At 49.8% G+C, this 25,582-nt stretch overlaps 1 protein-coding gene across 2 annotated transcripts in view; it reads left to right on the forward strand.

Moving 5' to 3' along the window:
• Nucleotides 1–25,582, forward strand: part of DLG5 (discs large MAGUK scaffold protein 5) — a 126,876-nt gene that overhangs the window by 59,534 nt on the left and 41,760 nt on the right. For both annotated transcript variants that reach the window (XM_058543107.1, XM_058543108.1), the window contains exons 3-7: nt 3,465–3,627; nt 5,925–6,068; nt 6,775–6,958; nt 18,705–18,964; nt 20,401–20,713. In XM_058543107.1, the coding sequence (XP_058399090.1) occupies nt 3,465–3,627; nt 5,925–6,068; nt 6,775–6,958; nt 18,705–18,964; nt 20,401–20,713 (1,064 nt within the window). The remainder of the gene's footprint in view (nt 1–3,464; nt 3,628–5,924; nt 6,069–6,774; nt 6,959–18,704; nt 18,965–20,400; nt 20,714–25,582) is intronic.

The raw sequence follows: 25,582 nt of genomic DNA on the forward strand, positions 1-25,582 counted from the left end.
CCAGGCAGTATTTTCCCCTAAGTCAGAGAGCCTGCCGTTGATGGATTCTCAGGCTGGCCTGGCCACACTTGTATGTTTCACGTATGCTCAAACCTTTGGGGCAGGGGAAGGGCAACGGAAGACCACGCCTGTCAAGAGGCGGTGCAGCACAGTGGTTGAGGCCCCAGTTCTGGAGTTAGAGCCGAGTTTGCATGGGGGTCCACCGTTTTCCTAGCTGTGCAGTCTTTCTGGACATCAGTTTGTCACGGGGTGATCAAAGCAGATAGTGGGGAGGGTGCCGCGGGGGTGAATGAGGTGAAGACAGAGCGCATTTAGCACAGAACCCAGCTCCTAGGTCGTGCTGGGCGAATGTCAGCACTCATGTTGTTGGCAGCATGATCGGCTGCCCCCAGGTCCTCATGGCTGCAGAGCCTGTGGCCTCATCCCTCTGGAGCCTGAGACGGGAGGCCGTGGCTGGGGTGGTGACAAGTCTCATGACCCCTACTTCTGTCCTGCTTCTGCTCCTCTCTTCAGCTTCCGAGAAAGCCAAGGGATGCATCTTTCTGTTGCCTCATTTGTAAAATTGGGAGAAAATTCCGTATCTCTCTGGAGGCAGGTTGCTGGGCCTGGTGGTGCTTTTCAGTTCTGAAACTCAAGATCTGCTGTTTCTCTCATACTTCTTGGACTTGATTATAGCACAGAGCAGCCGTTCTGGAAGCATGGTCTGGTGCCCCTGAGGTCCTTTCAGGGGGCGGTGAGGTCAAACTGTTTCCATAACGATGCTAAGATGTCACTTGCCTTTTCCACTCTTGTCCTCACACAGACTCCACTGTAGAGTGGAGTTTTCTAAAGCTTCCATCCATGGTGGGTGATTTTGCCCAGATGTGAGACTCTACCTGTCTGTATTAAGCCAGATATCAGACAGCATTCTAAAGATGCAAAGCAATATCACTCTTCTCATTGCAGTTTTTGTTTTGTAATGGAAAGGGTAGTTAATTTTCCATAAAAAAAAATCTGTGAATATGTAATGGGTTTTTGGTTATTTTAAAATTAGTAGATATATAAAAATTCTCTCTTAGTGTTACTTTCTAATCTGGTAGATATTGTTAGGTAGATATAACTCGTATAAGCAGAAGCTCTTTTTGGAGTCCTCAGTCATTTTTAAGAGTGTGAAGAGGTCTGAAGATCAAAAAGTTTGTGAACTTTTAGGTTAGTGTGAACTTAAGACGTTGGGCTCTGGGGTCAGGGAGGTCGAGGGAGGAGGTGGAGGGAGGTTCAGACCCCAGTGCTGTCGTTTCCTGGCGCCGTGACCTGGACGCGTTGTTATAGCTGATAAGGTTTTGTTTCCTGATTTGTGAAGTGGGAATAACAGTAGTGTCTTCCTTAAGGGGACTGAATGGAATAATGGATGAAAACCATTTCAGAAACGGCCAGGCAGGAAGGAAGCGTTGTCATTTGGGAGGCAGCGAGGCACGGCGGCGAAGAGCATGTGCTCTGAATCCAGGCGCCCAGGCTCTCCTCCCAGGCACCACTTGCCATTTGTGCAAGTTTGGGTCGATTACCTAACCTTGCTGGGCCTCAGTTTCCTCACCTGTGAAATGGAGATGATAACATTCATCCTCACCGCTGGAGTTGTTGGGAAGCTTAAATTTACGCCTGGGACATCTGTGGTGGCTGCTGTTGTGTGGGTTGGTCGTGACTGTGAACATTGAAATCCTCCTTTCCTGGGTGCTGTTTGAATCTTTTCATCCCACTGTCTTGGGTTTGTCAGTCCTCCACAGATAAATCTCCCCCTGGAGTTGGTTAGAAGGTGAGTCATAGGCACCTCCATAATGGGCGTCAGACACACGTCCAGAGGAAGCCCCACGTGGCAGAGCCGGGTCAGTTACTGCAAATCAGATGACTGTGTAGAACTGGCCCTGGGCTAAACCTCATGAAAGTGACTTCATTTGCCAGAGGGGGAGGAAGTTACCCAGCCCATGCGGAGCTGTAACCAGCCTATTTTTCAAAACTCCAGGGGGTAGGGATGAGGATCCGGGGTCTTTTGGGGAAAGGCGAGGAGTAGAAGTTCTACTGAGTTCTACTCAGGCTGTGGAGTAGAACCACGTGGGAGGGGAGATGCTCGTGGAAATGCTGGTCCCAGGTCCCACCTTAGAGGACATCTGGCCTGGAGCACAGGATCCTGGTCGTTATGGTGGTGGTGGTTTTAAAATAACGTGCACTTCAGGGGGTACTGGTTCAGGTGGTTGGGGTACCAAGTCTGGATAATGCTGAGCTGAGAGCTTGAGGCTCCTGCCTCAGACCATGGTCTAGCTTGTCACCCACAGTGTCAAACTCTGCAAACTCCACTTCTGGATGACGCAAGGCCACACCTGAGTGCCTGTCTTGGAGGACACTTGGTTTGAACAAGCAGTCAGCCATCAAGGATCAGCTGGGGGGTGGTGGTCGAGGTGGCACAGTGTCAGAAGACGTGTATCTTGCCTTTGCACATTCTAGGGCGCCTGAGGAGACAGATACTGTGTACTTGGGGTGAGTCAGCCTTCCAGATCACATTCATAAAGTGGGATGGCTGCTGTGGGTTCCTCTGACCCCACCAAGGATCTCTGAGGGTCAGAGATCTCAGGTGAACGTATGGACAGTTAAATATAAAAGCACCATGGAGTCATCTGATTTTCCTGGGCATTTGAGAGAGGTGCTTTCTTCTTAGAAACAGCTTTGGATCTTGTCAGAGGTGCTGGCGCTGGCCGCTGTTCCTTAGTAATAGCATAAGGCATGGCGTTCCCTTCAGGACACTTTTAGTCCTGGGGACAAGTGAGGAGGGCCTGGTGTGGGCTGGGCAGCCAGAGGCCCCAGGACTTAGCTGCATCACATCACGCTTACCTAGGCCGTGGACGCCTCTCCCTGACAGCTTCCTCCAAGCCCGCACACCTGGAATGGTTAGGCAGGTCCTTCAGGCAGTTGCGTGGCTTGGAAACGGGAGCTGTGCAGAGCGTCCAGCCCTGGTCAGGGGAGGACGGGGACACAGCCCTTGGGCCGCAGCCTTGGAGCTGGCTACCTCAGTCCCCAGGAGCTTCTCTGGGTTCCAACTGTCCCTTCCTCCTCAGGCCATGTCTTCTGTTAGCCTGGGGCTCAGGTTGGCCTCCCCATGCCCAGGGGTGGGTGATAGCCACTGTTTTTGGACTAGGCAAGGATGTGAGGATTAGGACCACAACAATTCATCCTGGAGGTGTCGAAGCCGGGCTGGGAAGAGAGTGGAGGTCTTCAGCCAGGGCCAGGAGAGGGGGTGGGTGAGTGCCTGGGCTCAGGTCTCAGTTCTACCTCTTACTCTCTGACTTGGTGTTGTCATCTGTGAAAGGGGGATGCTAACTGGACCCCCTGCTAGGGCTGTTGGGAGTAGCTTATGCAAGCCAAGTGCTCAGAACAGTGCCTGCTCCTAGTGAGTGCTGTGTACATGTGAGTTCACTTTATTGTTTTCTTCCTGCCAGGCACCACCGGGAAGGCGCCATCTCCGCCGCCCCTCCTCACCGACCGGCAAGTGAACGAGAAGGTGGAGAACCTCTCCATCCAGCTGCGGCTCATGACCCGAGAGAGGAATGAATTGCGCAAGCGCCTGGCCTTCGCGACTCACGGGACGACCTTTGACAAGAGGTAGTGATCGGCCTGCCCTCTGCCCAGCACTCACCACTTTGTCAGTGGGCCAGGGTTATTATCCTGACGCATCACCATCCCCTGCCCCACAGAGGGTCCTTAGCTCCCAGGGGTCTGTGCTGCACTGCCTGGGTGTCCCCTTGTGCCACCTCACATTGAAACACTCTCCCTGTGGGCCTGGGGGGAGGGGGCGCAGGCTTGTTGCTTCCTCCAAATCATAATTGGAGCCCATGGCCTGAATCACATGACTTGGGGATTCAGAGGAGTTGCGAGTGTGTGTCCATCATACATTTGGCCCTTGACAGTGCTGTGCTCGTGTGTGTGCACGCACACACCTGTGTGGCAGAAGAGCCTGGGGTCAGCCTCCCAGCCTTCCTGTTCGCCTTGCAGATGATGCTGTGGTGGGTGGTCTTGGCGGCAGCTGGAGGGACCTGGTGCCACTTTGGTGCCTCCCCATTGGTTGGTTGGATGGCCTTGAGCTCGTCACTGCCCCCTTCCAGGCCTCTGCTTTCCAGCCCCAGGACAATGTGCTCCCCTCTTGATCTCCTGTCTGCTGCTGTGTGCATCCCCTGCCCTATTAGAGATAGTCATCCCGTTGCTGAGCCCTTGGCGGGTCCACACGTGTGTGTCTGTCTGTGTGTGCGTCTGCATGTGTACGTGCATGACTGTCTCCCAGAAGACCCCGGCCTGCCTCCCGTTGGGTGGATCTTTATGTGGTTTGTAAACACATTAATTGTACCCTGCCATATATGCATTTTAGGAAGGGTATATTCTACCTGCCTTCTTTGTTGTTTTCAAGAAAATATTTGATTGCTTCTTTTGTTGGACTTGAGAGGTAGATACCAGGGAAGAGCGGCCCATGGGGTGGGGCAGAGGGAGAGCCTTTACCCCCTTGCATGATCCAGGAGGGCTTCCTGGAGGAGGAGGAGGAGGAGGAACACAGCAGTTTATCCTTCCTGGGAGATGCTGGCAGGGGTCCTGAGGGTAGGGGAACTGGTTTAACCTTTTTCCTTTAGGAGCATCAAGGGTGTGCACCTTGTCCCAAGGAAGGTTCCTCTAGGGGTGATGTCAGGGCTGCAAAGCCTGCTCCTTGAGGTTGCTTTTATGAGAATGTGCCCCACAGTCACACAGCACAAAGGCAGGGCCAGTGGAGACACGGTGTGCTAGAGCGCACATTGTCTGTGGCTGCTTTCATGCTACCGAGGCGGAGTGGGTGGTTGCACAGAGACTGTATGGCCGGCAAAGCCTGAAGTATTTACTGTCTGGCCCTTTACAGACAAAGGTTGCTGATGCCTGCTCTAGAGCAAGGGTTCTCAAACTCAAGCATGCACTGGAATCACCTGGAGGGCTTGTTGTTGAAGCACAGATTGCTAGTTAGCCCTCCCTCCCTCCCAAGTGCTGATTCAGGAGGGCTGGGGCTGGCCTGACAATTTGCATTTCTAACAGGTTCCCAGGTGATCCCAGTGCTACAGGTCTGGGAACCCCACTTTAAACTGTTTTTTTTTTTAAATTTATTCTTCCCCCAAAGCCCCAGTAGATAGTTGTATGTCATAGTTGCACATCCTTCTAGTTGCTGTATGTGGGACGCGGCCTCAGCATGGTCGGAGAAGCAGTGTGTTGGTGTGCGCCTGGGATCCGAACCCGGGCCGCCAGTAGCGGAGCGCGCGCACTTAACCGCTAAGCCACGGGGCCGGCCCATGGGAACCCCACTTTGAGAACCATGACTGCTGCCGGCCACTATTCTCAACTTTGGCTATGCATTGGGATCCCCTGGGGAGTTTAAAAGAAAAATCCTGATGTCTGAGTCCTACCCCTAGGGATGGCTGATGTAATTGGTCTGGGTGTTGGTGTTTTAATGTGTCCCCAAGATTGAGAATCACTCAGTCAGGAGAGGAGAGGAGCAGGAGAGAAGAGGATGGTGATGATTTGGGGGAGAGGTTGTCGGGAGAGGAGCAGCTTCCTCACAGGTGTTTGGTGCATGCACTGTGTGCAGACCTGTCACATGGTCTTCTGGAAGCTCCTAGAGAATAAGACAGCACCTTCTCAGCTCTCCAGGCCAATGCAGGGAGCTCAGGCAACCAAAGCTCTTCCATTCTGGGGGTTCTGGTTCTGTCAGTCTGGGTGTGGCCAGGACACCTGAGCTTAACAAGCACCCGGGTGGTTGTGGTGCATAGGAGCCAGCATTTGGGGACCACTGGGCGGGAGTGACCCAGGATATGGCTTCTTGGGGGAGAGACGTTCCTTGTCAGTGTGATCCTGGGGCCTCTGTTCATGGGGCTGTTTGCTGTCTGGGCCAGGCCCTACCACAGGCTGAATCCCGACTACGAGAGGCTGAAGATCCAGTGTGTGCGGGCCATGTCGGACCTGCAGAGCCTGCAGAACCAGCACACCAACGCCTTGAAGAGGTGTGAAGAGGTGGCCAAGGAGACCGACTTCTACCAGTGAGTGGGGCCTGCCTGGCAAGGGCTCCCAGTACCCACTGAGTGGCTGCCTCTTGCCTGTGTTTATTTCTGGACTTGGAGCCAGGGGTTCTGGTTCTAGTCCTGCCCCTGCCATGTAGCAAGCACTGGGCCTTCAGCAAGTGGGTTTGTGTCTTGGGCCTCAGTTTTCCTAAGTGCAAAGAGAGGCTGTTAACCCTTCACTCCATCAACTGCCAGCTTCGGGAGCTGATAGGTAGGAAAGTCATTGAAAACATGAGGCGGTAGGCCAGGCAGATCACCGGGCTTCAGGGTCACCGTCTGGGGGCTTTGCTGCACCTCCTGGCCACATGAGAGACAGATGGGGCCTGTTCCCTTTTGGTCTCCTGGTGCCCTTCTGAGCGTATGTGCCTGCCCAGCTGCTGATGTTTGCCCAGGCCTCAGTACTTGGAGGTGCCAGGTCTATACCAGGTAGGGGCTTATCTCCTTTTTTTTTTTTTTTTTTTTTTTGTATATATAACTTTTTTGGTGTCAGGTTTTTAAAAAGTGGTTTGGGTCCTTCTGGCATTTGGCTGACCGCAGGCTTCGTCCTGCCTCTGAATGCTGCCGACCTGGCTGCTGTTGGCTCCCATCTGGTGTGTTGGGAGTATTGAGACCTGGAGGGGATGGTGATGATTTGCGGGGGAGGTTGGAGGCTGGCTGGGACTCACTGTGTGTGGGGTGATTTCAGCACACTCCACAGCCGGCTCCTCAGCGACCAGACCCAGCTGAAGGATGACGTGGACATGCTGAGACGGGAGAACGGACAGCTGCTGCGGGAACGTAACCTGCTGCAGCAGTCGTGGGAGGACATGAAGCGGCTCCATGAGGAGGACCAGAAGGAGATTGGTGACCTCCGGGCCCAGCAGCAGCAGGTAGAGCCGGGTCGGGCAGCTGGGGGCAGACCTAGGTCGGTCATCCATCCATCCACCCAGCATCCACCCGTTTACCCACCCACCCACCGTCCACCTGGTCCGGTATTTCTGGAGTGTCCACTTCGTGTGAGGCGCTGGGATATCTGAGCAGACGCTCAGCCCTTGCTTTCCTGGACTTGGCAGTCCAGTGGGGGAGACAGATGTTAATCAAATAATCACACATATCTCTGTGTCATTGGAGGGCTACCAAAGAGGAGGTGCTGTGCAGTGTGTCATAGGAACTCGACTTAGTCTGGGGGCTCAAGGGTCTGTAGCTTCTTTCCTTTGTATGGATCACGTGAGATCAGATGGAGAGAATCTTGGAAGTATGAAAGCCCTGTTCCAGTACGAGATAGAGCGTCGTCATCATTATTTGGGGTTGGAGTGTGGCCTGTTGCTCTTGCTGTCCTCTGCATCCAAGTGAGTTCTTCGCTTTGCCCAGCTCTTGCTTCACATTGACAAAGGCGTGAGGAGCAGGCCAGTCAGAACACTGGCTTGCTGTGAGTGACGTTGGCCAGTTCTTCTACTCTCATAGCTTACGATCCAGAACTGCCTGGGCTGCCCAGGGATGTGGCAGGTGACATGTTCTGTGTCCGTAGACGGTTGGAGGTTTGGGGTTGGAAGGCAATCCCAGGAAGAGGCCGAGTGCCCTCCGAGCCCTGCAGCATAGGTCTGATAAGCAGAGAACCCCTCTCCATCAGAATCATTTATGGTTCTCTGAGTTAAAGCAGGACTGTTGGGGCTTGCTTGACACAAAGCTGGTATGTAACAGTGTGAACTCATCTGATAATTTAGCATGACATTATCTTCATTGCTTTATTTTCATTTACAATTAAAATTTCTTAATTGTGAAACTGTTTCAAACTTACAGAAGAGTTGTAACTACAGTGCACAGAATTTTTTTCCCCTGTATCATGTAAGAGTAAGTTGCCCGCCTGATGCCCCATCCCCTAAACACGCTAATGTGTACTTCTTACAAACAAGGATGTTCTCCTCTATAACAGTAATATAAACATCAACAGAAGGAAGTTAACGTTGATACATACTGCCATCTCATCATCAGACCCCATTCAAGTTTTTCCCGTTGTCACAATAGTGTCTTCAATAGGAAAAGTCTCCCGTTCAGAATGAAGCATTGCATATAGTTGTCACGTCTCTTCGGTCTCCTTCAATCTGGAACAGTTCCTCAGGCTTTGACCTGCATGACCTTGATGCTTTGGAGGATTACAGGCCAGTTGTGTTGTAGGCTGTCCTTCAATGTGGATCTGTCTGATCCTCATGGTTTGGTCCATTTATGCATCTTAGGCAGGACTATCACAGAAGTGATGCTGCCTTCTTCTCGTTGCATCCTATTCATTGGGACTTGGTTTGATATGACCAGATACGATGCCATTCACTTCGATCACTTGACTAAGGTGGTGTCTCCAGGCTTCTCTCCTGTAAAGTTATCTGTTTTCCCTTTGCTCATCCATCTGTCTCTATGTGGACTCACGATTTCCTGTTCTGTTCTGTGGGTTATAATCCATAATGGCCAGTGGGAGCCCCTTCAAGCTTGCTTATCCCTCTTTTTGATGTGTCCTCCTCACTCTTTGAGCACTTCCTTGCTCTCTGGCACAAGAAGATGTTCCAGGCTCATTTTATGATTTTCCTGCCCTAGCCCTGGAAATCAGCCATTTCTCTAAGGAGTCCTCCTTCCTTTTAGTGGGGAATGGTACTTAGAAGCAAGATCTGAGTGCTGAGTGTGCTCAGAGCTACTGGGGTGTTACTGCTCCCTGGTCCTCTCAGTGGACAGAGTAGGCAGTGTCTGAGTACACACCCCAAACACACCGACACACACACATCTCTATATCCGTGTCTCTCTCTCCCTCCCTCTTATATATCTGTATCTAAATCTTGAATATGTACTATATATTGAAAGCCATGAGTTCACACTAACACTTCCGGTTCCAATCCAATACTAGTATAGCACTGGCTTCGTTCTAGTCCCCCCGCCCCCCTTTTTTTTCATTTTGGTGAGGCAGACTGGCCTTGAGTTAACATCTGTTGCCGATCTTCCTCTTTTTGCTTGAGGAAGAGTAGCCCTGAGCTAACATCTGTGCCCATCTTCCTCTATTTTGTATGTGGGATGCCGCCACATCATGGCTTGATGAGCAGTGCGTAGGTCTGCGCTCGGATCTGAACCTGCAAACCCTGGGCTACTGAAGAGGAGTGCGCTGACCTTAACCACTGTGCCACTGGGCCAGCCCCCACTTTCTGTTTTTGTAACCCCTTTTTACAGCAGTGAGGAACCTGGTTCCTAATATTCTTTCTCTGTTTACTTGGTCAGCCTGCCTGTGTACCTGCCTCCTATCCCACTGCAGCCCCCTTCCCCATGCCATCCTCTTCCCACCCTTTGTGGGCCCTCCTGCTCCATGCCTTCCCTCCCTCAGGCTTCACCTCTGCACTGCCCCTCCTCGTCCCTGCAAGTCTGATGCCTGCTCGGTGGCGCCACTCGCGGACTGCAGCCCTCTGTCCTGCTCTGCTTCACCTGATGGCTGTGAAGTTAAATTGTTCAGAAAGGGGAAGGCATGGCTTTCTTTTTGATTTTATACTGTTGTTTTTTTATTGCAAAATTAATATGCATTTTGTAACATAATAAAAGAATCAAACACTACAGACATTTTAAAAATAAAAAGTAGAATTCTTTCTGTAGTCTCACTCCACAGAAACAACTACCATGAGGGCACTATCAGTGAAAAGTTTGAGATTTTTATCTGTGCACATAGAACCCTTTATATCTTATTAATTTATTTCACAAAATGGAATCATACCACTCATTTTGTTGCTAACGTTGTTTTTTGCTGAATACATCATGTGCATATTTCTATCTCAGTACAAATTCACTTCCTTGTTTTTAACTGCTGCAGAGTATTGAGTTACATAGAATCACCATAATTGATTTAACCAGTCTCCTGATCCTTGGGCTATTTTCCCATTATAAACTATGCTCTATTGAAAAATTTGCATCTGTTGTTTATTTTCTTTCTCTGATATTTATTGAGGTCTTATGTGGAATACCCAGTGCAGGCTCAGGGAGGGACCCTAAGATGGATATACCTGGAGATACCTGATGTCTTTTTCATGAGCCCTCTGATTAGGGGACTTGGTTGTGTGGGGTCAGGTCTGGGGGCGGGAGGTGGTAGGCCTTGACCGAGCCTTGGTAATGGAAAGGGTTCCTGGATAGGGAGGGAAGTCCTGGCCAGGGCAGCGAGTCCAGCTGGGGGCAGAAAGCCCTACAGTACAGCGGGAGGAGGGGAGGGGGGAGGGGACTCCATCGCTGACCTGCTGCCTGATCTCAGAGAAGCTGCTTCAACACCCCCCCCCCATCTCTTTAACAGTTTGGTTCTAGAACTGAGGTGGGCGGTGCTCTGGGAGCATTGCTTTAGGATGAAATGAGATACCAAGGAGAAAGTGCTGTATCATTAGTACCATGTTGAATGCATTGAATTTCCCCTGCAGAGACTCTTCCTCCTGCATGTCCACAGAGCTTCCTAGAGCAGTTAGGACTGTGGGTTTTCAGTTGTTTAGAGGCAAACCATTTTTATCTCCAAAAAAACCCTTTGGAGAAACCCAGTGTGTGAAGCAGCCAAGGATGAGCTGCTGTGTTGAAGCAGGGCGCGTGGAGGCTGCCCCAGCTGAGGGCTTGCTCCCCTTTTCTGCATGGGGCTGTGAGTGGTGGCCGCCCCCATCTGAGGGCAGGCGCCCCTCCTCGTCTTCACCCTCCCCCCACTTTGTTTCCTTGCTCATTTGTTTGTTAACATGTTTTTCACCCTGGTCTAAACTTGGCTCACTTAACCTTTTGCCTTGGGGTTAGTTTAGATTTTATTTTTCTTTGAGGAATTCATAATTTCAGACGTGTTTGTGGTTTCATCTGAGGTAAGGGAACTCCCACAGCCTGGCTAGAAAGTGGCAGAAGGGAGCTTCCGCAGTGGAGCAGAGTTGGTCCCTCTGGGTGCCCTGGCAGTTGAAAGATCCTGCATATAGAGCAGTGGCACCGTGTGCCTGCACGTGTGAAGCGTTCAGTACGTGGTTGCTGTCATTATCGTCTTTATTCTAGTCCCGTCAAGGCTGAATTAAAATCAGCCCTCGTTGAGGATGTGGAGTAGTCACAGCCCTCATACGCTGCTGGTGGGAGTGTAAATGGTGCAGTCACTGGAAAACAGTCTGGCAGTCCCTCAGATTGTTAAACATTGTACCAGATGACCCAGCAAGTTCCACTCCTAGGTTTATACCCAAGAGAATTGAAAACGTACATCCACACAAAAACTTCTCATGTGAACGTTCTTAGCGGCATTATTCATAACAGCCAAAAAGTGGGAATAACCCACATGTCCATCAACTGATGAATGGACGAATAAAATGTGGTATGTTCCATACGATAGAATATTATTCAGCATAAAAAGGAATGAAGTACTGATACCTGCTACAATGAGGATGAACCTTGGAAACATTATGCTAAGTGAAAGAAGCCAGACACAAAAGACCACGTATTATATGATTCCATTTATGTGAAATGTCCAGAACAGGGAAATCCATAGAGACAGAAAGATGAGTGGTTGCCTGGGGCAGAGGGGATGGGAGGGTGGAGAGGGACTGCTCATGGGTACAGATGTTTTTTGTGGTGATGCAAATGTTCTGGAATTAGATAGTGGTGGTTGCTGCACAATCTTGTGGATTCACAACCTTGTGAATATACCAAAAACCACTGAATTGTGCACTGTAAAGGTTGAATTGTATGGTATGTGAATTATATCTCAAAACAAAGACTCCAGTTATCCCCTTGTCATAAAAAAAAAGTCTTCTCTCATTAGGCATAAAGTTTCATTGCCTCCCATTCTCTGACTTTCCTTAAGACTTGCACAGCTTGTACAAACATCCAGACTAAGATTAACCCCTCCCACCCCCCCTTCCTGTTCTCCCCGCAAATGACACAGGAAGCTTTTCTCCCCCACCCCACCATCCCATTCCTTGTCTCCTTTCTTTTCCTACAGCTGTGACCCTTTGAGGGGGTAGTTTATTACAGTGGTCAATGAGTTTCCCCAATTCTGTTCAGCTGAACCGGTTCAAGTGCCACCTTGGGACCCCACTGAGAGAGGAGGCCCAGCTGCTGCGGGGGGCGGGGGGCATGAGGGTGCATCTCTGAGCTGCCAGGGCCACCTGCTTTCCCGGGCCGGGGCCTTCTCACCTTCCCCAGGTCTGGGGTAGGTGCCCAGGCTCTGGACAGCTCAGGTCTTGGGTAGGCCAGCAGCAGAGGAAGCAGGAGACACGGGGGTGGCCGCAGGTTTCGTCCCCACAGGGCCTTGAGGGCAAAGGTTGACCTGGTTGGACAAGGCCGGTTTTGTTGCCTGGTTCCTCCCACGCCTTGTTAACTTGAAGAGGCCCTTGCAGGGTAAATGGTGCTGTTTGACTTGAATGTTTGCTTGAGGGATTTGTGGGGCTCCCCAGCCCTCTGCATGATTTATCTCCGAGCAAATGAGGCAGCCCTGGGTGGGAGGGGCGCCTGGGCCTGGGGCCCAGGGGCCTCTCCCACTGGAGAGCAACAGACAGGTGGTTTGCGTGTGTCTGTGTGTGGGGAGGGTTGCAGCATGGCGATTCCATCTCTGGGGTACCTCAGTCAGAATGCGCTATCTGGATTCTTCTGGGTTGTGTCAGAAATGCCCGAGAGATCCTGGGCCAAGATTGCCAAGCCTTGGTTGGGGGAGCACTGTAGAGGGTGTTTTTGCATCTTCTTTCTTTACTACAATAATGCATATTCTTTGGTTAAAAAAGAAAAAAACTTCAAACAACAGTGAAGTCACCCACCCCCACGCCAGCCCAGTATTACTCCCTAGAGATGACTGACCTCTGGCCCACTTGGGATGTAGTTTTGTAGACATTGTTTAATGTCAGACTTAATACACAAAGTTTTATTTTTATTTTCTGCCACCTGCCTTGTTTTTTTTCACTCTACAATATGTCATGAGTCTTATATTTTCTGTACATTTGCAACATCCAACAAGATATCTCATAGTTTAGCTCTCAGTAATTTTTTAACCTCATTCTGTGTGTTGAGAAGCTTGGTTGTCTGTCTACCTATTTTCCTATTACAAATAATTTTTTGGTGGGCATACTTACGTATATCCTTATGTTCCTTTGTGGATGTTTTCTAAGGTTTAATTCTTAAGAGGTACAATTGCTGGGTTCAAAGCAATGCTTTTCTTTTTTTATAGGTTCTGCCAATTTATTTGGGAAACTTATGAGGTCCCAGGAGACTTTTCTCTCCTCCTTCTGGCCTTGTCCCCTGTCTTTAAATATACTTTTTTCTTTGGTGATTCGTGAAAGTTGACTTCTTTTCCCAGATGTCTCAGGAAGGAGGTCTTAGTCTCTGAAGGGCATGCCTCACGGAGAAGCCTAGAGAGGACGAGTGTTTCCAGCAAGTGTGGAGGAGGGATGAGGGCAGCTCTCTGGTTGGCCTCCCTGCGGGGAGCAGCTCGGGCCCTGGCCGTCTTGCTGTGTGGATGGACTAGACCCTGGCTTTGTGCCTTCCTTGGGCCACTTACACCGCCTCTTCACGGGCCAGAGGGGAGTCATCTCTAAAGACTGCTGCCTGCCTGAGACGAGAATTTACTGCCTTTCTCATTTTAGAATTCTGGGCCAAATTTAAATATTCTCTCTCTCACTTGGACTTTCATTAGCCTTAGCTGGGAAGCTAAACATTTGACTGTGTGTGTATGTGTAACTATCTACGAAGTACATAATCTTCTAATGATAAAAAGGGAAAATTCTAGACTAATAGGATGGTTTTTCAAATCCTCTGGACCTAACTCTAGAGAGTTAAATTTCCCAAACGTCGTCAGAGGCTTTTGATTACATAAGCACAGGCATGATTCTGCTTGTAGAAAAAAGTTGAGAAGTGTTGGGGGCCTGTGAGCCTCTTTGGATATCTGGATGCTGTCCTGTAGGAAAGGATTATTCTGTGTGACCCTAGGGCTAGAATGAGGAGGAGAGGTTGGGAGTTGAGGAAGGTGGATTTCAGCTCATAATAAGCAAGAGCTTTTCGTACAGAATTTTCACCTGTGGAATGGGTGGAGCCATGGCCAAAACAGCACGGGTAGCAGCCTCATCTCCCCAGGGTCTGTTCTGACCCAGGATCCCATCATGTTATCAGAGCTGGATTGAGCATCAGAAAGGATCCCTGGGTCTGCTCTGGTTTTTTCCCTGACCGACCCCATCTCACTGGGAACTTGTGACCCATCCTGGCAGCCGGTCACTCTGCCCTGAATTGTCTCTGGGTTGTCGTGCTGGCCCTACTCCAAGCTCCCACCATTAGGGCATTTTGGGGACTATTTCCCAATGAAGAAAGGCCAAGCCATGGTGTAAACTCCAGATTCTATTGTAGACCGGTTAAGGTGGGCTCTGCTGGGCCAAGGCCCCCAACAAAGACCCCAAGGTCTTTGTTTGCATCATTTTAAGGCCACCTTTAAAATTTGTTGCTTAATAAAACTTAGAAGGCGGGACAACAGCAGAGCGTTTGGCTGGTCTACCCAGAGCTGCCACCTTGTGGGAGACTCAGAGAATGGCAGCAGTGCCTTGTTCTGCAATAAACCGCTTGACTCCTTTGGAGCCAGTGGGGTTCTCACCTGGCTTAGGGGATGTTTAGAGAGTAAAACATTGGAGGCGGTTTTTAATTGGACTGAGGTGCTGCCGCCGAGTCAGGGCAATCCAGTGTAGAAGCTGGACCTTTTCCAGATGTGCATAGAGGGCGCTGGTTGCCCCAGGTCAGGAGAGCTCTGTGTGTCCTGGGTGTGAGTGGTCACACGTCCTGTGGGATGCCCTTCCCACCTCTCAGTGGTGGGCACAGCATCAGTTGGCGTCCTCGGGTCCTCCAGCCCCCATCGACTGCACCTGGATGAAGTCAGGTGTCCTCAGTTTGTCCATCACTGAGGAGCCCAGTTCTCATTTGTGTCCTGATTTATGGAAAAGAATCATGTTATATCTCTATCTCACACCATACACAAAAATAGACTCCAAGTCGTTTAAAGGTTTAAATGTGAAAAGTAAAACTAACACTTTTTAGAAAAAATAATAGACTGTCTTTGTGATCTCAGAGTAGGAAGGAAAGAACTACTTAAATGAAACAACCAAAGCGCAAGCTATAAAGGAAATGATGGATAGATTTTACTATATTAAAATGTGAAACTTCAGTTTAACAAAAGACACTGCAAGAAAATTTAAAAGTCACATATTGGGAGAAGATATTTGTAATAAATATAAATAGGAAAGGATTAGTACCTGGAATTTAAAAATAAGTCCTACAGAAAGAAGGGAAGAGAGAGAGAAAAGGGCAGGTGGGGAAGGAGGGAGGGAAGGAAAGTCAAAAGCTATGGACAGGAGATCCGTAGAAGAGAAAATGTGTACAGTCAGTAAACCTAAGGAGAGCTGCTCCATCTTTCTAGTAATCGGGAATGCAAGTTAAAAAGATCTTATTTTTTGTCCATGAGATTGGCAATACTTGAAAACAATCTGACCATTTCACAATAGCCAGGAGGTAGAAACAACCCAAGTGTCCTTCAGCGAATGAATGGATAAACAAAGTGTGGTACATGATACAATGGAGTATTAAAAAAGGAAGGAAATCTTGTCTCGTACTGCAGCATGGATGAACCTGGAGGACATTGTGCTAAATGAAATGACAGTCACCAAAAGATAAATACCATGTGATTCCATTTATGTGAGGTACGTAGAGGAGTCAGATCAGAGAAGCAGAAAGTGGAAGGGTGGTTGCCAGGGGCTGGGGAGGGGGAATGGGGAGTTGTTAATGGAAGACTTTCAGTTTTGCAAGATGGAAAAGTGCTGGAGATTGGTTGCACAGCAGTGTGAATATATGTAACACTACTGAAATGTACACTTAAATATGTTAAAAATGGTGAAGACAGTTTTATGTTATGTGTATTTTACCACAATTCAAAATTAAAAGAATAATCTGACCGTATGAAATCTTGGTGAGGATGTGTTGATGACAGTAACTCGCAGAACTCCTGCCCATGGCTGGTGGGATATAAACGGGTACAAGCACTTTGGAGAGCAATTTCATACTGTCCAGTACGTGTGAAAGAGTCCATCCACATCCCACCACTTAGCCACTCTGCTTCTAGGTATCCCCTAGAGAAGACTCTCCCAGGTGTGGAGAGGAGTGGTGGACAGCAGTGTTCCCAGCAGTGTTATTTGTAACAGCAAAAACACAGAGACAGGGTCGACGTCCATCCATTGGAAAAAGGAGAAGGTGTGGCGTATCCACACAGTGACATACTACCTGCGTCACTTGACTAAATCTCAGAAGCAGCATTGATGAAAAAGACGTACATATAGCGTGATACCTTTAGAAATTTTTGTAAAATACATAAATAGTGTGAATACAATATTTTGCATGCAGATGGATGGCAGCAAATTTAGGGAAGCGATTAATTCTGGAGAGGACGAGAGGTGTGCTGGATAAGAGAAGGGTATATTGGGGGCTTTAGCAACACATGTAATGTTTTATTTCTTTGAAGAGCAATCTGAGACGTGATGAGATATTAAGATTAGAGCTAAGTGGTGGGTACTTAAAATTTTGTTACGTTATCTGCTATGCTTTTCTGTGTTTGAAGATATTCTTTTTTTTTTTTTTTTAAAGACTTTAAATGATAGAGTGGGGCTCAGTGGTTTTCTGACTTTCTCAGTGTGCCGTCAGGATCTGCAACAGTGAAGCATTTTTACAAAACAGTGAAGATTTTAATTGCCTAAGGAACCTATGCCGCTTTTTTAAATGAGTTGCATATTTTGGTGTCCTTGCAAGATTTCCTTTGAAGGAAAGAGTTTTGCTTTAAAAAAAAAAAAAAGAAAGAAAGAAAAGGAAAAGGAAAAAGACTGAAAGCCCCGAATAAGGTGATTTCTGATGCCCTTCCTGTCCAGTAGTCTGCAGTCCTAGGAGCTAATGCTTCAGTCTTAGAGGAACAACTCACTTGCTCTGTCTCTATGAATCTGATTTTTAAATTAGCTCTTCTTTGGCTTTTCGTGTTAATCGTATTTATTGATGGCTAACCCCCTCTTCCAAGGGGAATATTCAACAGCCCTGGGTTCTGGTTCTCTGGGCTGCAAAGATCTTCTGATAACTCAGGGTCCAGGCTGAACCAGCCAGGTGGTTCCTGGACTGTGGGAGCTGGAACGGCTAAGCAAGCTTTTCTGGTTCAGTCCTATTATTGAGGAATAAGGAAACTGAAACCCAGAGATGTGGAGTGACCCACCCAAGGGCCCAGATCCCCTGAGGTGCTTAGCAGAAGTCAGCAGGCCCCTGACAACCTCTTAACTCAGCTTGTTTTTTATTCTCTAGAACAGTACCCCGAGTGAACTTAGTTCCTGTAATTCAGAGTAGAACGCTTTCTTGCTTAAAACCCTTCCACGGTTCCCGTTCCACTCAGGAGGCAGTCTCCACTGTGAGCCTTGGTGCTGTGCCCACTTCTCCAGCCTGCTTTTGAACCCACTCCTCCTCATTCACTGGGCTCCAGTCACTCTGCCCTGCCTTTCTCTTTGTGCCAGAACATGGCTGGTGGTTCCTGTCCCAGGGCCTTTGCACCTGCTCTCCCCTCTGCCGGGTGTGCTCTGGGCTGCTGCCCTTCATTTGCATCCAAGCTTAGAAGTCAGCTACTCAGAGAACCTCCTCAGGCGTGAGCCTCTCTTACAGCCTTCTACTCTATTTTCCTGATAGCCCTTATTATGCTCTGAAGTTCTTTCATTTGGTCGCTCTCCCTCTCTACCGCCTACTTGTCTCTCTCTGTCTATGTATGTTGTATCCTCCTATCAGGATAAAAGGTCCACAAGTCTCTGTGTGTCCTGTCATCTAGCATCACCAGCATCTAGAACAGTACTAGGATGTGTTAGGGACTTGTGCTGGAGGTCTTCAACACCACCCCCAAGTTTGGTGATTTGTTAGGGGGACTCACAAGGCTCAGTATATAATCATACTCACAGCTAAAATTTATTTCAGTGAAAGGGCACAAAGCAAAGTCAGCAAAGGGAAGAGGAGTGTGGGGTGAAGTCCGGAGGAGACCAGGTGGAAGTTTCCACGTGTCCTCCCCTGTGGTATCACACAAGACGCTTAGATCCCCAGCATGAATCATGACAACACGCAGGAAGTGTCTTTGCCAGAGAAGCTCATGAGATACTCCCTGCCCAGGGTTTCTCCTGGGGGCTGGCCACGTGGGCTCCCTCTGCCTAGCATGTCCTGAATTTCCAGACTCCCAGAAGGAAGCAGGTGCTCAACCTAAGCCACACCGTTGCTCAGTCTGGGCCCTGGGAGCCCGTCTTATCACTTTGGGAAGTTTTATATCAGTGTAGGGAACTGTTTGCCATTCAGGTTCCCAGACACCACCGAGGGTCAATTTGGAAACAGGCCCTTCTAAGGATAGAAGTGTCAGGCCTGCTTTGACAACGCTTTTCTGCACACTACTTAAGAAATATGTGTGAGTGAGTGAATCGACCGAGTGTGACTGCAGGACCTGTGGAATCAGACCTGAGGCTCCCGAAGGCCAGAGGTTGTGGCCTCCCCTCCCTTATCAACAGTCCATCCGCCAGACAGATGGAAGTGAGAGTGATGAGTCTGTCCTTCCTCCTACCCTCAGAGCCTTGGTAAGTGTGACCCTCTGGTCCCCAGGTGTTGAAGCACAACGGGTCATCAGAAATTCTCAACAAGCTGTACGACACGGCCCTGGACAAGCTGGAGGTGGTTAAGAAGGACTATGATGCCCTGCGGAAGCGGTACAGCGAGAAAGTCGCCATCCACAGCTCGGACCTGAGCCGCCTGGAGCAGCTGGAGGAGGAGAACCAGCGCCTGCTGAAGCAGACGGAAATGCTGACCCAGCAGAGGGACACGGCCATCCAGCTGCAGCACCAGTGCGCTCTCTCCTTGAGGAGGTAGGAGCTGAGGCTGCGGTGGGCGGGAGCAGAGCCAGCCTGTCTCAGGCTCAGAGAATCACCAGAGGCCCAAACGGATCTTCCCTGCCCTGGGGCCACTCTCCCTTGTGGGCTTGTAGGTATCTGCAAGGCTCCCAACCATTTCAGGGGTGGGGAGGGTAAAAACAGCACAAGGGATTTTGCCTTTTCTGTCAAAAAATACTTATCTCCAGGAAACATTTTCTTGACACTCAGTGTGTCTTGGGAGTTGTGCTTTCTCCCATCTGAACAACTCTGGTGTGTTCTGACCACCCTGTTTCTTAGGTCCCCCCGCGAGCCTCTCCCCTTTGTCAGTCACCCACCTAGCAAATAGGAAAGTTAATTGTCCTAGGCGTTGTTCTAAAATTTCATTTTTTTTTAAATAATTTTATTTATTTATTTTTCCCCCCAAAGCCCCAGTAGATAGTTGTATGTCATAGCTGCACACCCTTCTAGTTGCTGTATGTGGGATGCGGCCTCAGCATGTCTGGAGAAGCGGTGCGTCGGTGCACGCCCGGGATCCGAACCAGGGCCGCCAGTCGCGGAGCACGCGCACTTAACCGCTAAGCCACGGGGCCGGCCCTAAAATTTCATTTTTTATTAAGGTATACAACCTGTAGGGATGTGACTGCTGCCCTCAAACAGTGTTTTATAACGTACATTCCTGTGAGACACCAGTTCTCTGGAGCGTTCATCGGTTTCATATGAAAAGTGTTTTCTGGATATAAAACGGTTTGGAACTTGCTGGGTTGCACACAGACAGGGGTCTGCCTTGTGAGGCTTCTTAGAGCCTTCACTCGGATGCCGCGCCCTGGCCTTTCCAAAAGGGGGACACAGAATGCAGCGTTTCCCAAGCATAAGCAGCAGAGAACACAGTTTTAATGGAGCTCTGTGCAGGACTGATGTTCTAAGGAACACCCTTTTCAGAAATGCTGCTCTAGAGCTGCAGGCTCTTGTTTGCAGGGTTGCCTGCGTGGAAGGTGCCTCCTGGCCTGGAAGGAGCTGGGTGCTCTCACACTAGCCTGGTGACTTAGGGCCAGTCGCCTACGTTGTAAGGCCTTGTCCTCTCCATCTGTAAATAAGGTGGTCGGACTAAAAGATTGTTAAAGCCACTTTATCTCTCATATGCTGTGATTCTAATATTGTTTTGTTTTACTTTTTTTAATAATGTAGCTTGACTGTGGAAGAAATACCCCATTATTTCTAGTAGAGCAAGGGCATGAAGTCCTCAGTTCAACTCTGGTAGTTGTAAAAGGCTGAGAAAAACTCCAGGTCCAGGGGAACTGGAACTCGGTGACTTTTCTCTCTCTGGGGCGCAGAGAACGACCTCACTTGAAACTTCATGCTTGAGTGTCCAGCACAGCAGAGCTGACCGGGCAGGTCCCCACCCCCGTGTCCTGGCTGCCTTTGTCCCCCAGGTTCGAGGCGATCCACCATGAGCTGAACAAGGCCACGGCCCAGAACAAGGACCTGCAGTGGGAGATGGAGCTGCTGCAGTCGGAGCTGACGGAGCTGAGGACCACCCAGGCGAAAACTGCCAAGGAGTCGGAGAAGTATAAGGAGGAGCGGGACGCGGTGTACAGCGAGTACAAGCTGATCATGAGCGAGCGCGACCAGGTCATCTCGGAGCTGGACAAGCTGCAGACCGAGGTGGAGCTGGCCGAGTCCAAGCTCAAGAGCAGCACGTCTGAGAAGAAGGCGGCCAGCGAGGAGATGGAGGTGTTGCGACAGGTGGGCAGCCGGGCGGCCGGCTTCCCAGGTCTGGGGAAGCGGCGGGCGAGGAAGGGCTGCAGAGCCCCTGGTGTCCCAACCAGCAGCCTCCTCCTGACTCTGAGCCAAGAGCGGCTCGTCTTAGGCCTGCGTGCTGGCAGGGTTATTGGACACTGCCCGGCTGACTGCTGAGCTCACGCTCAGGGCCCAGCTCCAGTCTGGGCTACTGGGGACGCATGGGGAGGTCCAGCTGTGGCCCCGGGCATCTGAGCTCACAGTGCAGGAAGAAAGTCAGATGACGTGCACAGACACACGTGTGCCCCACACACACACACTGTCATGCCCAAACCTGTGGTTCAGTGGTTGTAGATCAGTCTTTTGTTTATTTGTTTTTGTGAGGAAGATTAGCCCTGAGCTAATATCTGATGCCAATCCTTCTCTTTTTGCTGAGGAAGATTGGCCCTGGGCTAACATCCATGCCCACCTTCCTCTACTTTACATGGGACGTCGCCACTACATGGCTTGACAAGCAATGCATCGGTGCACGCACAGGATCCGAACCTGTGAACCCGGGGCTGCCGAAGTGGAGTGCGCGCACTTAACCACTACGCCACCAGGCCAGTCCCTGTAGATCAGTCTTGTGCTGAAAGTCAGCTGACACCTCAAGGACTTGCTCATTAAGAAGCAAGACCCCAAGTTCCCAAAGCTGTAGATACCTTTGGCCTTATGAGTCTGGAAGAGCACCCTCAGGGGTTCTTTTCCTCCAACATCTGAGGAGTCTGCTCTTTAAAGGGGCAGTCAGGCCCCTGCTGTGAAAGTGGTATATGAGGCTGAGCCTGAGGCCCTTCTAAAGCCTTGCTCTCTGGGGACATGTCTCCAGGGTCAGGAGGACTGGGTTCAGTGGCATTCGAAATGCGCCACCCAGCTTGACTCCTGAGTGATCAGTGTGGATTCTCTGCGTCTTTCCTACCTCGGCCTCATCCCTGACACGTCTCACCCCCAAGTCCAGGTGGGCCCTGCTGGGGCTTGGAGGGGCCCATGGACTCCCCCATTTGAGATTCCCTTCCATCCTGTTGGTCAGTGTTGTGGCTCTGTTAAGAGCTGTGAACTTGATCAGAGCAGACTTTTTTCCCCATTGAATTAGTTCTCTGTTTATGCCTCTCCATTCTGCTTTTCTGTGAAGGTCAGTTAGAATGCAGGCTTTAAAATTGGTCTGTGAGAAGCAAAAAGCAAGGTATTAAAGGTCAGACAAATGGACGAGGGATGGCGATGAGCGTTGAGTTGTTGCAGCCAGAGCCCTCTGGACTGAGCATGAGGTGGGGCTGATGCCCGAGGGGCGGCCGGGCCCTTGTGAGTCTTTCTGCGGGCAGTGATGCCTCATTATGCCCAGGCAGTGCTAGGAGCTGGGAATGCAAGGGACACGGGCCCTGTGCTTAGAGAGTGGACCTCCTCAGTCATGTGACCTCTTACCTCTCCTGCCTCTCTGGGCCTCGGTTTCCTCACCTTCCAACTGAAAATGAGAACATCTCCTCACAGAGTGGTTGTGACAATTAAATGATTTAATATTGAAAAAACACTTAGGAATGATTTGAGTCTTTATTATTAAGATTATTGTTATGCCCATCTGAAGCTTAATACCCTGTTAGGATTAGGGCGAACCCTATGAAATTGTTTTTGTAGGCAAAATTGGGCCAAATAATGGTAATTTCAAAGGGAGTGAGACTTCTCCAGACCATCAAGATGAAAGGTATTGTGAAAAGGAATGTTTACTCTGACAAAATTTTTGAAAGACCCTGATGAAGGAATTGTCAATAAGCAAAGATAATATGTTAGAACTTGGTAATTGTCCTAGAGAAACCATCACCTCGTGTTCACATTCTGGTATCTGAGAGCTTGGGAAAAATGTTAGGAAATCTGTTGGGAAAAGTGTTGACATCAAATAAGGAAAACAAAATGGTGATGAAGAAAACTTTGAAAATGACTGAGTCAGTCACCAAACTAAAGAGTCAAGGACTGTGTGTTGAACACACAGAAGGTGAGCCCGTGGTAGGACAGCAGCCCACTGGAGGGGTTTTGAGATGACAGAGGTTGACTGTGCTCTTTGTAGGAATGTGGAAAGCACAGAGAAGAGTGAAGAACTCCGACTTCCCTGCGGGGCTAGCATCTGGTGGCAGTCTGTCCCCCGCTCCCAGCACTCACATGTGCCGGGTTCCTGGGCCTTCGCAGGGGACACTGGCTGGGTGTCAAGTCTGCCCACCAGCTGAGGCAGGTATCTTTTCTAGGCACCATTCTGAGTCAGTGGGCAGGAGAGGAGAACCTCTGCCCCAACCCTGGCAGCTTCCAAAACTGAAACCCTCAGCTCCTCCTTTAGTTTGTCTGGCTTCTCGGACAAGTCCACTCCCCACCTGACCAGAGGAGGCCAGGTCTATGGCCTGAGCCATCCTGGCTCTGGCGAGGCCCCTGGAGATGGACCCCACCCTTCTCCAGCAGCCACCGGCTGAGGTGGGCCTTCCAGCCAGGCTAGCTCCCCGATCTCAGAACTGTCTCCATTCTGCTCAGCTGAGGGAGTGGTTCTTTTTCTTTCTGGCAAGCTGTGACTTTCCTATGCTCTCTTCCCTTCCCTTTGCACCTCCCTTTTGGTTACCCCCCCTTCTCTCTCCCTGTCCTCTTCTCCCTCTCTTTCTGCCCTCTTCTCCCGAGTGGATTGTGACAAAGAGAGGGCAGCTGGGGGGCCTGTCAGAGTCTTTGCCTTGCTCTGGACGCCAGGTCGGCTCAGCCCTCTCTCCTGCTTCTCACCTCCCAGAGTGGGCGAGTCCAGGGGAGCTTCCCTCACAAGGGCCGCTGTCCCAGCCTCTGGCCATTGGCTGACTGAGTCCAGTAAAGGGTCACTGCCTTCAGGAGGATGGAGCAACTGCCTGGGGCAGCTGGTCCCTGCCACTGGGACGCTGTGGGCGCTGCTGCTTGTGACAGAGGTTTTTCCAGATAATATGTTGCTTCCCAAGACAGGCCCCTCTGATGGAGCCCGAGTCCCATTAGCAAGGCCAGCTTGGTCACTCTGGCTGGCAGTGGCCTTCCTGCTGCCCCTGAATGCACTTGCATCTGTGACTTTGAGTCCTACTTGAGGAGCTGAGTGGTGGACAGCGCTGGTGGACAGAGAGGGATCAGCGTGTGAGAGGAGGAAGTACTACTGGTGATAGAGGACAAGGCAGACGAGCAGGGGGCCGTTTCAAGAACTTAGATGCTGGGAGATGTTGGCCAAATAGAAGAGACAGGAGTCCCTAGGACCCTGGCAAGGGCTGTGCCCCTGCAGGAGGCTGAGTTGCAGCCCATGAGCCTGCCTTGTTGGCCCCAGGCCTGAGCCAGGCAAGTGTTTCTTGAAAACCAGCCCATCTCTTCCCGAGCCTGTGGCCCCAAGATCACCCAGGGCAGGCAGAAGATCTTGGGTGGTGCCTTTGCAGACTAAGATCTGATGTTGGGGACAGCACAGTATAGAGCAAGGAGCACTGGAGCCAGAGTCTGGAGACCTGGGATCTGGGTTCAGCTCCCACCAATGGATGGGACCTGGAGCAGTCACTTCCTGGACCCTGAGGTTCCTCATCAGTAAATCAGGGGATTGGACAAAGGGACTCAGCTCCCAAATTCTACTGCCCCTTTCAAGATAGCTCATTCCTCCTGTCCTTGCCCAATAAAACTAAGTATTGTACTTCTTGTGTTTCTCATAAAGAAACAGTATTTTGGGGATGGATTCATTTTGGAGACCAACAATGATGGGGGCCTAGTGGGAAGGAAGGGGAAAGTGGAGGGAGGGGGAAGCTGTCTAATTCCTCAGTACTGGCCTCTCGTGTCTCCACCTGTGGCCCTCGGCTTGAGGTGATTATCCAGAGCAAAATGGAAAAACCTTTCAGTGAAACCATATGTTAACACGTTTCAAATATAAAACTGTTATTATATTATACAACACCAAGTAAAATGTAAATTTAGAAAAATGTTATTGTTAAACCTATTACTTATTATGATAAATTCTTGACAGGATTAATAAAAATCATCGATGATTTTTAAAGAATAACAAACTCAACAAACATTCAAGACTGCGTAAAAGCAGGGAAAAAATCAAAACAAATAATTTGAATCGATTGGGAAATGTGAGGTCTGAGCAGAGTGTACCACTGTGTCACTCTTGAGTTAGGTGTAGTCTTTGTGTAGATTTTTTTCCAGCTCCTTCTGACTCTATACTTGAGAGATGAGGGCTAGTTGTAAGCTGACTCCACGTCTTTTCCTCTGCCTCCCTCGTCTCTTGGCTGATCCTCTGAGATCCTTTTGGGCGTGGTTAGCAGAGGCTTCGTCTCTGACTATGGAGTGAGCTGTGGAGTCAGCAGAAGTGTTCTCCGTGTGTCTTCCTTATGCTTAATCGCTCAGAGGGGGAGACTTCATGGCGAGGAGGTAGCACTATCTGTTCGTCTCATGCCTTGTTTGTATTTTGCTTCTTCAGAAAGCCCTTGAGCTAGAATAGGAGTGACTCTTGCAGTAGACATTCTTTGTTGTTTGTTGTTTTCCCCGTGTTCTCTAAGGAGTTACAGAGGCACAGAGGGAGCCTTCTATCTGAGTGCTTCGAAGAGTTTGATTTGAAATGTTGACGGAGCACGTGATGCTTTGGGGAGTTGTCAACGTGCAGATGCTTCAGATTTCAGCTTTTTAAACGAACTGGGATACACAGGACTTCAGCAGCTAAAGTGCTGGTGCATTTTCAGATTTAAAAATAACTTAGTATGCCAAAGTGTAAAACCCAGCGTTGCAGACACAGAGGGTTGAGAATTATGACCAGTCCTGTACCCTTCACTGCATTCGGGCTCCCGTCACTAGATTTTGTCACGAGAGCTCTTTAGAGAGACC

This window comes from Diceros bicornis, chromosome 6, assembly GCF_020826845.1.
Source record: "Diceros bicornis minor isolate mBicDic1 chromosome 6, mDicBic1.mat.cur, whole genome shotgun sequence".
NCBI classification, from domain to species: Eukaryota; Metazoa; Chordata; class Mammalia; order Perissodactyla; family Rhinocerotidae; genus Diceros; species Diceros bicornis.